Below are 13,549 nucleotides of genomic sequence, written 5' to 3'. Positions count from 1 at the left end.
ATGATCCAGTTGACAATAAACTTATTAGAAGTCATGATGTAATATTCTTTGAAGACCAGACTATTGAAGATATTGACAAAGCTGAGAAGATAGATTGTCATAGTAATGAGAGTTTAGTCGATATTGATCCAGTTTCAATTGTTAAGGCACCTATTGCACATGAAGGAACCCAAGATAATAATGAAGATAGTGATCAAGATCAAAATAATCGTCATGGTGGAGATGTTATGGATGCTCCAGTTGATGGATTTGTGGTTGATCAGCAACCAATTCCTGTTCAGGTAACTACTTCGAATGCTCCTGAAACCTCTCTTAGAAGATCTACAAGGAAGAAGCAAAAATCTATGCGTTATCCTCCCGATGAGTATGTATTTTTGACTGACATGGGATAACCTGAGAATTATGATGAAGCCATGCAAGATACTCACAAATATCAATGGATCGAAGCCATGGAAGATGATATGAAGTCACTCCATGAGAATGGCACATATGAGTTAGTGAAATTTTCGAAAGGTATGAGAGCTTTATCTAACTAATGGATATTCAGAATAAAGCAAGATAACCATACCTCTGCGCGTAGATACAAGGCAAGGTTAGTTGTTAAAGGTTTTGGCAAGAAGAAGGGAGTTGACTTTGATGAAATTTTCTCTCCTGTTATGAAGATGTCTTCTATTCGTGTGGTTCTAGGCTTAGCCACTAGTGTAGATTTAGAGGTTGAGCAGATGGATGTCAAGACTGCTTTTCTTTATGGTGATTCAGATGAGGAGATTTACATGGAGCAACCTGAGAGTTTTGTAACTAAGGGAAAAGAAAACTATGTCTGCAAATTAATAAAGAGCCTGTATGGATTGAAACAAGCTCCAAGGCACTGGTATTTGAAGTTTGAATCTGTCATAGAAGAACAAGGGTACAAGAAAACTTCTTCAGACCATTGTGTATTCTTCCAAAAGTTCTCTTATGATGATTTTATTATCTTATTGCTTTATGTGGATGATATGCTTATTATTGGCAAGAATAAATCCAGAATTGCAGTCCGTAAGAAGTAGTTGAGCAAATCATTTGTGATGAAGGACTTGGGGCCAGAAAAAAAAAATTTGGGCATTCAAATCCACCGACATAGAGATAGAAAGGAGTTATTTTTATCCCAAAAGTAATACATTGAGAAGGTACTCAAGAGGTTCAATATGACAGATGCAAAAGTGGTTAGCACTCCTCTTGCTAAACACTTCAAATTGAGTATTAGTCAGAGTTCATCTACTGATGAAGTGAAAAAGGAAATGTCTCGTATTCCTTACTCTTCTGCCGTTGGTAGCTTGATGTATGCTATGATTTGCACTAGACCAGATATTACACATGTCGTTGGTACTGTTAGTAGATTCCTTTCTAATCCTAGAAAAGAACATTGGGATGCAGTAAAATAAATATTAAGGTATTTGAAAGGTAATGCAGATTTGAAGTTGTGCTTTGGCAATGGCAAGCCTGAACTTGTTTGTTACAAGACTCTGATTTATGAGGCAATTTTGATAATTCAAGATCCACTTCCGGTTATTTGATCACTTTTGCAGGGGGATGTTTCTTGGCAATATAAACTACAGAAGTGCATAACTCTATCCTCTACTTGAAGACATATTTGGCCCCTTAGCTAGAGGCGGAGTTTGTTGGGCCCATGCCCATGTTGTCCAACCAAAGGCTCAATGGCCTAATCCTATTCTTTTTTGGTTTCCATTCCTATTCGGAATTGGATTCGATTTTTATTCCTATTTAGAGTTGGTTTTAGCTTTACGAGAAAGCACCACTCATTATCTATAAATAGGACAACCTTGAAGAATTTTCCATGCTCATTGGTACAACTCTTTGAAAGACTTAAGCACATAAGAGTGGTTTTTGAGAGAGCTTTCATCAAGAGAGAAGAGAGAAGAAAAGTATTCGTTTTGCTGCAGATTTTATTCCGACCAGCCAACTTCAAATCCCGTTTACCGATTCGTTAACCGTTGGATCGGGCTGAAATTTTGACTGAGTGTTAATAACAATTTGTCTTTGATTTGAATGGTGGAGATCGGATTTTGTGACATGTAATATCAGATTTTGTGCCCCGAACGGCAGCTCCAATTTTGTGACTTCTCCTTTTTCTTCAATTGATTTGTCGTTGCTCTTGTTGCTATTGTTGCTCCGTGTTTGGCACTTATTGTGTAGCCAATTTAGATATCTTTTGTAACCCTCTTATTGTTATAGTAGAGTTTTTTGGATCTTTATGATCCCGTAGTTTTTACCTTCGATTTGAAGGGTTTTTCACGTTAAAATTTGGTATTCTTTATCTTCTTTATTTTTGGGTTTGCCTCTTTCTCTACATAACACAGATAATTAGGAATATTATAGAAAAATGAAAGAAAAGGATTTAATTTATACAAAATGACACAGTGTAACTTTTATTTTACACGATCAATGTATTTAATCGGTTATAACATGTCATTTATATATGTTTTGGGTTATTAAATTAGGATTAGTATAGACAATTATATGTCAGGTTGTAAGTCATTTAACCCGATAATGTAAACATGTGTACACGCAAAAGAAGTTTAACTCAGAAAGAAAAATCATCCAAGCAAAAGGGTCATATCCATGTGCATACAAACACTTCGTTTGTGTGTTAAAAGTCTTGTTCGGCTTCTTGAAAAATGCGACCTATTTTGAATCCTCCAAAATATATTAATTTTGGAAGATTTGGTATACACCGGACAGTATTTTTGATAAAATCCGAACAATATAGATAGATACATATTTAGCCGGGGAATACAGTTGCGTTAGGCAGCTTCATATATGTTGTTGTATATATGTTTTCTTTTCGTCTTTCTTTTGCTTTCTCTTATAATTTTTTGTACTATTTTACCATTTGAGCCAAGTTGTTAGGAATTTTTTTATTTTATTATTAATGAGACAGCAATAGCTCCTAATATCCCTATAACTATTGATGTTTCCCTTATACTATATATATATATATATATTATGATCGAAATAACTAGGTGCCAAGTAGAAGTTAACAAAACAAATTTTAAACGGCGTTAAATCATATGACAAAAGAGAAATATGCTAAAAAATAGTTAATAAGAAAGGGAAACTAAAAGTAGCATATATCCTCTGTAATTGGAATTTGATCATTATACTAAAACCCAGCCTCTAGCTAGGTGTGCTCAACTTGTTTTCTCAATATAGAAGACAAAATTTATTACATTAGGAGATCATAAAAAAAAAAGAGAAAAAAAAGACAGTAAGAATTAAACCGACATCTATAGAATGAGAGACATCAAACCGACACCACTAGACTGTAAGCCTTAGTAATAGTATTTATCCTCTAATATTTTTCATTTTCGTTATTCGATTTGAACAACAGATCTGGACGTGATACGTCTTCATAATGATAATAGAGTGCAAACATGGTTTTAAACAGATTCATCTCCCGTTATAACTGCCTGATTTGAAGATTTTATCTCAGCTAGTTCTTTGTCAACTGCTGCTTCTTCTTCTTCAGTAGTAGTGCTCAATATTTTTGAGGATTTTTGTTCCTTTGTCGTACCCCATATTACTAGGTATAATCCAATTACAATAACAGCTGCTCCAACAACCCTACATTCAAACACCACCAATTGTCAAGGATCTTTACATAAATCGCTGGCTGAATTCTCTGTTTGTTTTTCCTAGTCGGTATACATAGATTATACATGATGATATACATTACATATTATACATGGATTATATATATATTGTATATCCACCGGCTAATTTTAGTTAAGTGATTGGTGGACGACTATTTAAGTTAATTCTTCTTTGAAAAATAAACCATCATAAATGAATTTCAAAAACCGTCTTTCGATCTAAACAATATGTACACTAACATATCATTTGTCATTACATAAAATATTTACGATAAAAATAATCAGTAACCTGATAAAAATAGTAACTAACATACTATAACATGTTAAATAAGAAGGATAATATTAAAAGTGTTGGTGCATATAACTCAAATTCATAAAAAGAAATAAAAAGAGGCAAATAATTACTAAAATACCTTCCCAAGTTAAGCTGCTCTGATAAAATGAATGAACCCAAAATTGCAACAATAACCATATTGAGAGGATTAAAAGCAGTGACAAAAACCGGTCCTTTGACGTTCATTATTAATCCCGAAACATAATAGCCAATTCCAGAATTCACTATTCCCTGCATCCATAATAATTTTTTTATGCATAAATTAAGCTGTAGAAAAATTAAAATAATGACTAGTATATATCTGATAACAAAAATGATAATACAGTATAATTAGTAATAAAAAAATGGAATTATGATTTTCCAATAAACTTACACAATAAACATATGCAAATAATTTACTACTTCCCCATTGAATAGACCAGACTGCAGAATTTCCCCTTTCAACCACAAGTGTAAGTGCAGTGCCTTGCAAAGCCCCAGCCATACATATTAAAGAAGTGAGGGACAGTCCCGCTGGGTATGCCTTCAACGTAATCATCTGTTTCATTTTATGTGACGTTATTCGATTAGACATCACAGTCGTCATATATACAAGTTAATTAGAACGGATTTAACTTATATACATTACAATATTAAATAGTTTTAACACTTTGAATGTACTTTTACCTATTTGTAGCATATTACTTGTCTTACTTTTCATGTTACTAACCGTACTTATTCTGGGTCATCTCTTAGGTGACTGATACTGTAAAAGTTCTTTTACGATATTTATACAAATAGTCGGTCATATTAATTGTTTATTTTTTCTAGTCATATACACAGATTATACATTGATTATACACATGTAATACATAGGTTTTGCATATATTATACCTTCCCGACTATTTTTAATTTAAGTGGTAGGGTGGGTGGCTATTTGGGTTAATTCTTCAATTAAAATTCTAATTAAAAGAACAAACACTGATAGAGAAAACTATGTTGCTCAAGACTCTTCAAAAATATTATCGCATCCATATCGAATCATCCAAAATGCATTATTTTTTACTTATAGTATATATACTGATAGTGTAAATAATTGTAACACTCTCAATGTATTTTTACCTATTGTACGTAGCATATTACTTGTCTTAGTTTCCATGTTACTAATCGTACATATGATTACCTATAATCATGTCTTAGGTGACTGATACTACATATAAAAAAAAAATTACTACTATCGGTATACATAAGTTAAATCGCAATTAAAAGAATAAGCACATTGATAGAGAAAAACTATGTTGTCGTACTCTCCAAAGTTATTATCGCACCCGTGCTGGATTCTCTAAAAAATATACTACTTTTAGAAGATCTGCATGTATCCAATAATATTTTTGAAGATTTCGATCAACATATATACGAGAAAAAGGGGAGGTATAGTATATACCTGAAGGTTATAAAAGCAAGCCCAGCAGAAACAACCAACTAAAATGAAGAGAGCACCCTTAACAGGATTCAGTTCAGTAGGAGAAGCAACACTAGTTGTAGTAGTAGAATGTTTGGTCCAAGGCAATCCAATTGTAGGTCCTCCAACAAGTGTCATTACCATTGCACCTCCAAGTGTTATTATTGTCCCCACTATTTTTGCTTGGCTATGTATCTTCCATATATTCACATTCTCAAGCCTATAATTCAACTCATCACTCATTATTCCAATGTAATTACCTTATACTAACTATGTAATAAAAAATTTACAGTACAATAATTCAACATGTTACAACGACAAGAGGTTGCTCAGATGGTTAGCATCTCCCTCCCCCAACCTATAATTTCAAGGTCATGGGTTCGAGTCATCAAAGAAGTAACAGCTCCAACAAAGGGGATTGGGGGGGATCGGGGAGGATCGGGGGAACATATTACAATAACAATATACCAGTATGATTTTACAAGTGGGGTTTGGGAAGGATGGGTGTACGCAAACCTTGCCCGACAAGTCAGCATATTATAGAAGGATATTGATTTGTCTTAAGCTTATGTTACTAAGTACTAATTTAGATTATTATGAATAATAATCGATTATTATATTTTAAATCACCTGATAATTATTTTTAAAAAAAACTTTTATATTGTCTATTTATCGAAATTAAACTTTATCCCATATCATTGGAGATGACATGATCAACTAACCTACATCTGTACTTTTCTATGTTTTCTTTTATTTTTTGATAAAGACAATATTGGATCCCATCACACTTATGCATTAATCATTGTATCTTAGGATTGCATTTGTCTCGACTTAAGTCCATTTTCTTGAGTTTTTAAATACTTGTGAATTTTATTAATCAACAATTTCCAACAATCTAATAGAAATAATATTTAATTTATGGAAAAATGTTGGCTTATAAATTTAGTGCACGTAATTAACTAAGTTAAAAAAAAGTTATTTATATACCTTAGGATCCAGGCTAATAAAAATGTGATGGCTGGTAAAACATTACACATTGCTGTTGCAAAAGTTGCAGTGGTGTATTTCATCCCAGCATAATACAAATTCTGGTCGATAACAGGCCTGCAAATAATAATTTCATTTGAAATCCATTAGATTCAATATAATAAATTAAATCAAGAAAACAAATTATGTGTTGGTAGTATTAGGAATATTTACTCCAACAAGCCCAGCAACATAATCTTCCAGAATATGGATAGAGTCATTTTTGGTCTTATTTTCCTGCATGTTAAAACAACCAGAGATTACATTAGTAATTTCAAACCAAATAATCCATTAAAATAAAATAATATTTCAATGCTCTAGGTATAGTGGCAGATCCAACCATGGTTCATACGTTCGGTAGAACCCATTGTTTCAAGGCAGAATCTTATATATTTTTAAAAAATAAATGCTTCTATATATAGATAGAGTTAGATATAAATTATAAAATTCAATCTCTTTAACTCAGAACCCACAACGTCTATATTCTGGATTTTGTCACTAGCTCTAGGCTTTTGCCTTGCATGCATTCATGTGTGTTTGTGGATAGTGGCGGACAAGAATGGTCAGTTAAACACTCTTTGTCCGAAAAATTATACCGTGTAGAAAGGTCAAATATCGCTCTTACTTTTTATATATGTTCAATACGTTAAATCTTGAAGGGCAGCTTTGGAGCAACGGTAAAGTTGTCTCCGTGTGAGCTATAGGTCACGGGTTCGATCCGTGGAATCAGCCATTGATGCTTACATCAGTATAGGCTGCCTACATCACACCTCCTTATTGTGCGGCCCGTCCCCGAACCCTGCGTAAACGCCGGATGCTTTGTGCACCGGGATGTCCTTTTACAGTATGTTAAATCTTGAACACCCTTAACAAAATTTCTGATTTCGACATTGTTTGCTGGTGTGTGAGGAAAAAGGTAGGAAGGGGAATTGGAGGTGGAGGTGGAGGTGGAGGGGGTGGGGGTAGTAAAGATCACCTTTCTAAGATAGCAGCAAAAGGAGCAAAGACAACAGCAGCAAAAGAATTTCTGTAGACAGCAAAAGCGTAATGGCTCATTCCATGATTTAGAGCAGATTTAGCTATAATAGCTGAGCCTGCATATCCAAATTGCAAGAATATGACTGCCAAATATGGCTTTGCTTCTTTCAAAAACTTAATTAAGCATTCCTTTGTAGTAGTTGACATGCTTAATTCTGTTCCCTCTCTTTTCTCTAATAACAAATGATATTGTTTTGTAATTAACAATTCTGTGATCTTGAGTGGTATATATAGGGAACAAATTAAAGTGATTTAAGCACGTAATCCTTATATCAATTAACCTATGGATTCCACTATCTTATAATGGGAGTGTTCAGTTAAACACTTTCTTCTAGCTAAACAACTTTAATTTCTCTATTAAAAGGTGTTAGGAAGAGGTTCACTAATAAATAATCTCTCTTCCCCTAATAGTTTCAACTTGTTAAAGACAATCTTTTACATTCAGTTGGCTTATTGTAAATTAAGTAGTCCTTGCATTTCATTTTATGTGACGGCATTTGACTGGACGCTAAGATTAAAAAATTGAAGGAAAGTTTTGACAAGTATAAGTTAAATTACAAAACACCAAAATTATCTTTTTAATTGAGTGGTCGTGAGAGTTTCATATGTCTTTTCATTTTCTCTCCCTCTTTAGAAAAGAACTATTATATCAAGGAGATCCCAATAAATCATGTTTATAGTTTATAATGAGGATGCTAAGATTAAATAGTTTCCAGGAAAAAAATTCGTCATTCTTTTTTAATTAGATTAAAAAGGAAAAATAAATCTCATAAATTGGGACGAAAAAAGTATGCATTATTATCATGTTTAGATTCTTGCTTTTTACGTGATCAATTTGTAAATTTCACTTGTACACAAGTATGAGTAAAATCTTTTTTTTTTTTTTACAAAGAAAACAATATCAAAACCAACAAAACAGGTGGCAGTTTCAACATAAAATATGATAAAACATATGTGCTGAGATGAGAAGGAGATAGAAGTTTCAATTATAATTGCACTAAGAAAAGATATCATCTGAGTGGACATTCAGTCAGATTAAAATCTTTAGAATAATAGAAACAACAAATCGGAATATTACTTTATATATTGCTTTATGAAATAAATATTTATATCATAAATAAAAAAAGATTATAAAAATCAAAACCAGTATAAATATTGAGTGAATAATCAAGATAATGTTTTGTACTTGTATTACATGTGAAAAGTGAATGATTATTAAGCTATGAAGTGTACACCACTATGGTTTTGGAGTTTGTTTGTTTGGATAAATTGGGAAATTGAAGTTAAACGTTAACTTTGCGTTGTCTATTAAAATTTCTTAATAGCTGAAAATTGGTGTTAGGCATTTTGAAATATTTGTTGAAGAGACCTTTTGATACTTTCTGAAGGGAGTTTCAAGTTTAACTCAAAAAGGAACTAAAGTGCACATGCACTCGGAGGCGGACCTATGCTATACAGAGAGTGATTACGGTACTCGTAAAGTTTGGCAAAAATTTTATGTGTATATATATATATATATATATATATTTAAAAAATAGTGATATATTAGTAGTGGTCACCATATATACAAAGTAGATTTTGGTTGAATCCAAAAGTGCGACCGCGATCTTCAAATCCTGGGTCCGCTTCTACATGCATTAACGAAGAAATTCTCTACCACGAAAGATGGATTGTGGTATGATGAATAGAATTTATTCATCCTTAACTAGAAGTTTCGGGTTTGAGTCCTGAGAATAAAAAGAATATTGGAAGGAACTAAAGTGCACATGCATTAATAAAAAAATCTTTAACCACCCAAGAAAAAATTATGGTATGATGGACAGGATTTATCCACCTTTAATTAGAGGTCTTGGATTTGAGCTTAGTTAGAATTTAGATTAATCGGAATTTCAATACGAATAATAAGCATCGAATCGAATGGGAAACCAAAAAAATTGCATGAATGAATGCTAGATCATTTCTGCTTCAACATTATTTCACCTGCACGTTACGTTTAAGGTAATTAGGTAAAGTTGTAAGGAAGTATACTAACTAGGAGGTTCAAATCGAATCGAAAAATCGCACCAAATTAAAAAGTCAAACTAAATCGATTAAAAAACTTAATTAGGTTTGGTTTGATTTGGTTTGGTGTTGAGTAAAAAAATTCGAATCAAACCGACATATGAATATATAATTTTTATATATACTTTTAAGACTTTATATAGAATTTTCTATAAAAAAACATATCTAGAAATATTCGGGATTCTCTCATAGGATGTAATATTTCATAGAAATATGAAGTGTATTTATTTTTATTTACTTTAAATAGTGGGTTGTATCACTTTTTTATCAAGTGTTATTGAAATGTGTCAATTATCTCTTTGTTCTTCCATATTTAAATATCAAGATTTATTATATTTTTTCGAATTTGAAATGGTATTTCGATAATTTAGAATTAAATAGAACATATTATTATTTTGGTATCACATTGATTTTTATATTTAATTATTAAATTACCTCGAAAACATACATAAAAAAGTTATTGTTAGACGACTAAGAAAACAACTATCATGTGTTACTAAAAAGAATTCTTCCATATGAATAGTTTAATAGACCATATATTTGTCAGTTTTTAAAATTTTTACTAAATATATGTTCACTTATCAAAACTTTATCTATAACTTTAACAAAGTAAGATTGAAATATTATTCATTTAATTAAAAAAATCCAAAAAAATCGAAAAATCCGATAAAACCGAATCAATCCAAACCGATATAGTTGATTTGGTTTGGTTTGATTTTAATAAAAGTCGAACAAACTCGGTCCATGTACACCCCTAATACTAACCATACTCTGGCGCATACAAGGTCATCTCCCATAAATGATAAGACAAGATAACGACTTATATCATGCTAAGTAACATAATATATACTTTCATTATAAATCTGTTAGTAACGAATTGGAAAATAGAGTAGTAACCAACTAAAATTATTGCTCTAGAGTGGCAATTTAATTGGCAAAAAATTGAATTGGTTCAATTAATAAGAGCACAATTAATGAGTTTCGGATATACTAAAATTGTAACCAAGACTCATTCTTTTCCGAACTCTATTTGTATAATCAAATTATTAAAACAATTTTTAGACATTACATTGCCAAAATTAACATTGCTAAATAGTTAATTTTTTCTTGATATATTCTTTCTTGAGTGTTCAGTTTCTGTCAAGAAAGAGTAATATGTTGCAGATCAATAGTGGAGCAATATATTTTTGTTAATTGGAAAAGACAACGATATCAGTAGAGTGCATTTTTATTAAAATCACAAGTACAACTTTCGATGTTTCCATAATCATGTAGTATCTTTTATTAGCAAGACATATTAATCATTAATTAAATCGATTTAGATGGTAAATACTGGCACGTGATGATACATGTGCATATAAGACTTAAGTTGGGCAGCCCGGTGCACTAAGCTTCCGCTATGTGCGAGGTCCGAATAAGGGCCGGACAATAAGGGTTTATTGTACGCAGTCTTACCCTACATTTCTGCAAGATACTGTTCCACGGCTCGAACTTGTGACATGGTCACATGCCAGCAACTTTACCGGTTACGCCAAGACTCCTCTTCGCAGATAAGACTTTAAGTTTATTTTTCTTAATTTATATCATATAATCTCAATTTTGTTCCCAAGTTTTGTAAATAGGGAGGAATTAGACTAACTTTCGGTCGTGGAATTGAACCCTTATTAGTACTAACTAAGGTCGAATGTAGTGTATATGTTACGGTTCATCTGAATATAGTAACTTTGGCTCAATTCATGTATATTTGTTAAAAAATTCATCAAATACATACAAGTAATAGATTTTAAATTCACTTTATTAAATAAGTTAGGGTAAATTTTCAAACTCAAAACCATAAAATCTATATCCTGGATCTCCTCTAATTAATATCGTTGTTGTCAACAACAACAAACACAGTGCAATCCCACAAATAAGGTTTGGAACGGTAGTGTGTACACAAACCTTACCCTTATCTTAATAAGGTAAAGACGATGTTTCCGATATATCCACGACTCAAGGATTAATATTGTTATTGTAAATTGAGTAAAAGATACAACGTAAACCACGATTACAAAGAATTAGGGGGGAGAGTAATGGGTTGTCTCAGTTCGTTAGGAACCATAATTTGGAGTAAATTAGGTCAGTACTTTTACATAGGATTTCAGATTTTTTTCATTATCTTGTAATTGATCAGATAAAACAGGAAAATGCAGGGACACGTTAATGTGACAAATTAAAGTACTTTACATCCCATCAGTAGATAAATTAAAACAGTATGCAACAAACTATAATGTGACAGTTTCACAAATATTAGCTGTTGGCAAACACAAATCACTCCTAGTCAGATCGCGTTCACTTGGGCAATGAATACCTACTATTTGACATTTGCTGTGATTCCCTTGAAACCAGATGCCTATTTCCCACGGTAAGAGGCAGTCCGGTATACTAAATTGGTCTCCCGCTATGCTAAGGGTCCGGAAAGAGACGGATCACAAGAGTCTATCGTACGCAGTCTAATTACTCTGCATTTTTACAAAAGGTTATTTTCATGACTTGAACCCGTGATCTTCTGATCACATGACATCAACTTTACTAATTACGCCAAGGACTTTTTCCACCACAAAAAGGGGAAAAATGTAAAAGTAAAAGCACGACTAGATAGAGGAGAATTCAAATTGGTGGACATATCCTTTATTGGGGTGTAATCCGATACCGCTTCACTTAGAATTATTCTTATATTTGTGCAGTAACAATAACAAAAAACTCTTGTATAATTTTATAAAGTGAGGTCTGGGAGGGTAGAGTGTACGTAGACCTTATCATTACCCTATGAAGGTATAGAAATTATTTTCGATAGACACCAGTTCAAAAAAAAATGAAGAGGAAAAAAAAAAGCAAAAACAACAAACATAACAACAAGATAAAGTTGATAGAATAACCGAAACGAAAGAACCAGCATATAGTAAAAGAAATCTGCAGATAAAAAGATACGTTTTCTTATATTTGTGCGTATAATAATTTTTGAGTATTAACATGTATGTATACACAAGGTTGAGACCATCTTAATAAGGTTCAATCAATTTGAGATAGGAAGTTAAGTTTTAAAACCATAGTAAATCTTAAATCAAAACTAAAAAGTGAAAGTGTGACAATAGACGTACTGATGCCGCTTATACAAATCCTACATATGTTACTGGTAAATTCAAGATTCCAAGTTTATAGTCAGGTAGTACCACTGCACAGGCTACTTCTTTGTGATTGGATGCAAACTCAAATGTTTATATATATTTTTTAAAATAAAATAAAATTAAGTATATGATCATTTGCAGATCTAACCACTTGTAATGGGTTCAATTAGATTCAATGATCTTGCACACATATGTGTGTACAAAATTATTCAAAAATGATATATAAATATAATAAATTCACAATAACTCTGAATTTATCTAAATTCTAAATTCGTTTTTGTATACAATCTAAGCGAAGTAAATATGTGTTGACACACACATTGTCAAAAAAAAACTTTTGCTTTGTGCCTCACACAAATGTCAAAGCTGTAGAAAACCTACTCCCAAGCGAAATAGTGGAATGAATAAGATTCCCCCGTACTTAATTAGAAGTTTTGAATTCGAGTCCTGCAAATGAAAAACATCCTGGTTAAAAAATATGTTTTTCCTTTTAATAAGCCTTACACGATGTGATCGAACCCTTACGCAGATACCAAAATCGAATAGGAAACAAAAAAAAAAAAAAAAACAAGGAAGGAAAACGTAGTGCTGGAAATTAAAGGTGAAGGAAAACGTAGTGCTGGAAATTAAAGGTGAAGGAAAAGGGCTCATTTCATTTTTACCGCCTCCAGATTTAGTCTAATTGACATACACCTCATACTTTCACCTTATCCCTATCTGTTTTTCCATAGGTTTTGTAGTGTGATGTGACTAAGCTACTTCATTTTTGGACTTAAGTAATATGCAGTAACGGTCCAAAAGAAATTTTCATTACCGGTACGAGGGATGTATA

At 32.2% G+C, this 13,549-nt stretch overlaps 1 protein-coding gene across 1 annotated transcript; it reads right to left on the bottom strand.

The window, feature by feature from the left end:
* Window positions 1–3,131: 3,131 nt before the first annotated feature.
* On the bottom strand, window positions 3,132–7,717 carry LOC104116206 (WAT1-related protein At2g39510-like). The gene is made up of 7 exons (XM_009627019.4): window positions 7,428–7,717; window positions 6,626–6,688; window positions 6,413–6,529; window positions 5,408–5,645; window positions 4,358–4,522; window positions 4,064–4,215; window positions 3,132–3,621 (listed from the first exon to the last, which is right to left on the bottom strand). Exons 1-7 carry the CDS (start codon window positions 7,634–7,636, stop codon window positions 3,438–3,440), a joined length of 1,128 nt encoding a protein of 375 aa, XP_009625314.1. The 5' UTR covers window positions 7,637–7,717; the 3' UTR covers window positions 3,132–3,437.
* Window positions 7,718–13,549: the final 5,832 nt, after the last annotated feature.

Source organism: Nicotiana tomentosiformis, chromosome 4 (genome assembly GCF_000390325.3).
Source record: "Nicotiana tomentosiformis chromosome 4, ASM39032v3, whole genome shotgun sequence".
NCBI classification, from domain to species: Eukaryota; Viridiplantae; Streptophyta; class Magnoliopsida; order Solanales; family Solanaceae; genus Nicotiana; species Nicotiana tomentosiformis.
The sequence above is the reverse complement of the archived record's forward strand: the minus strand, read 5'-3'. Positions and strand labels throughout refer to the sequence as shown.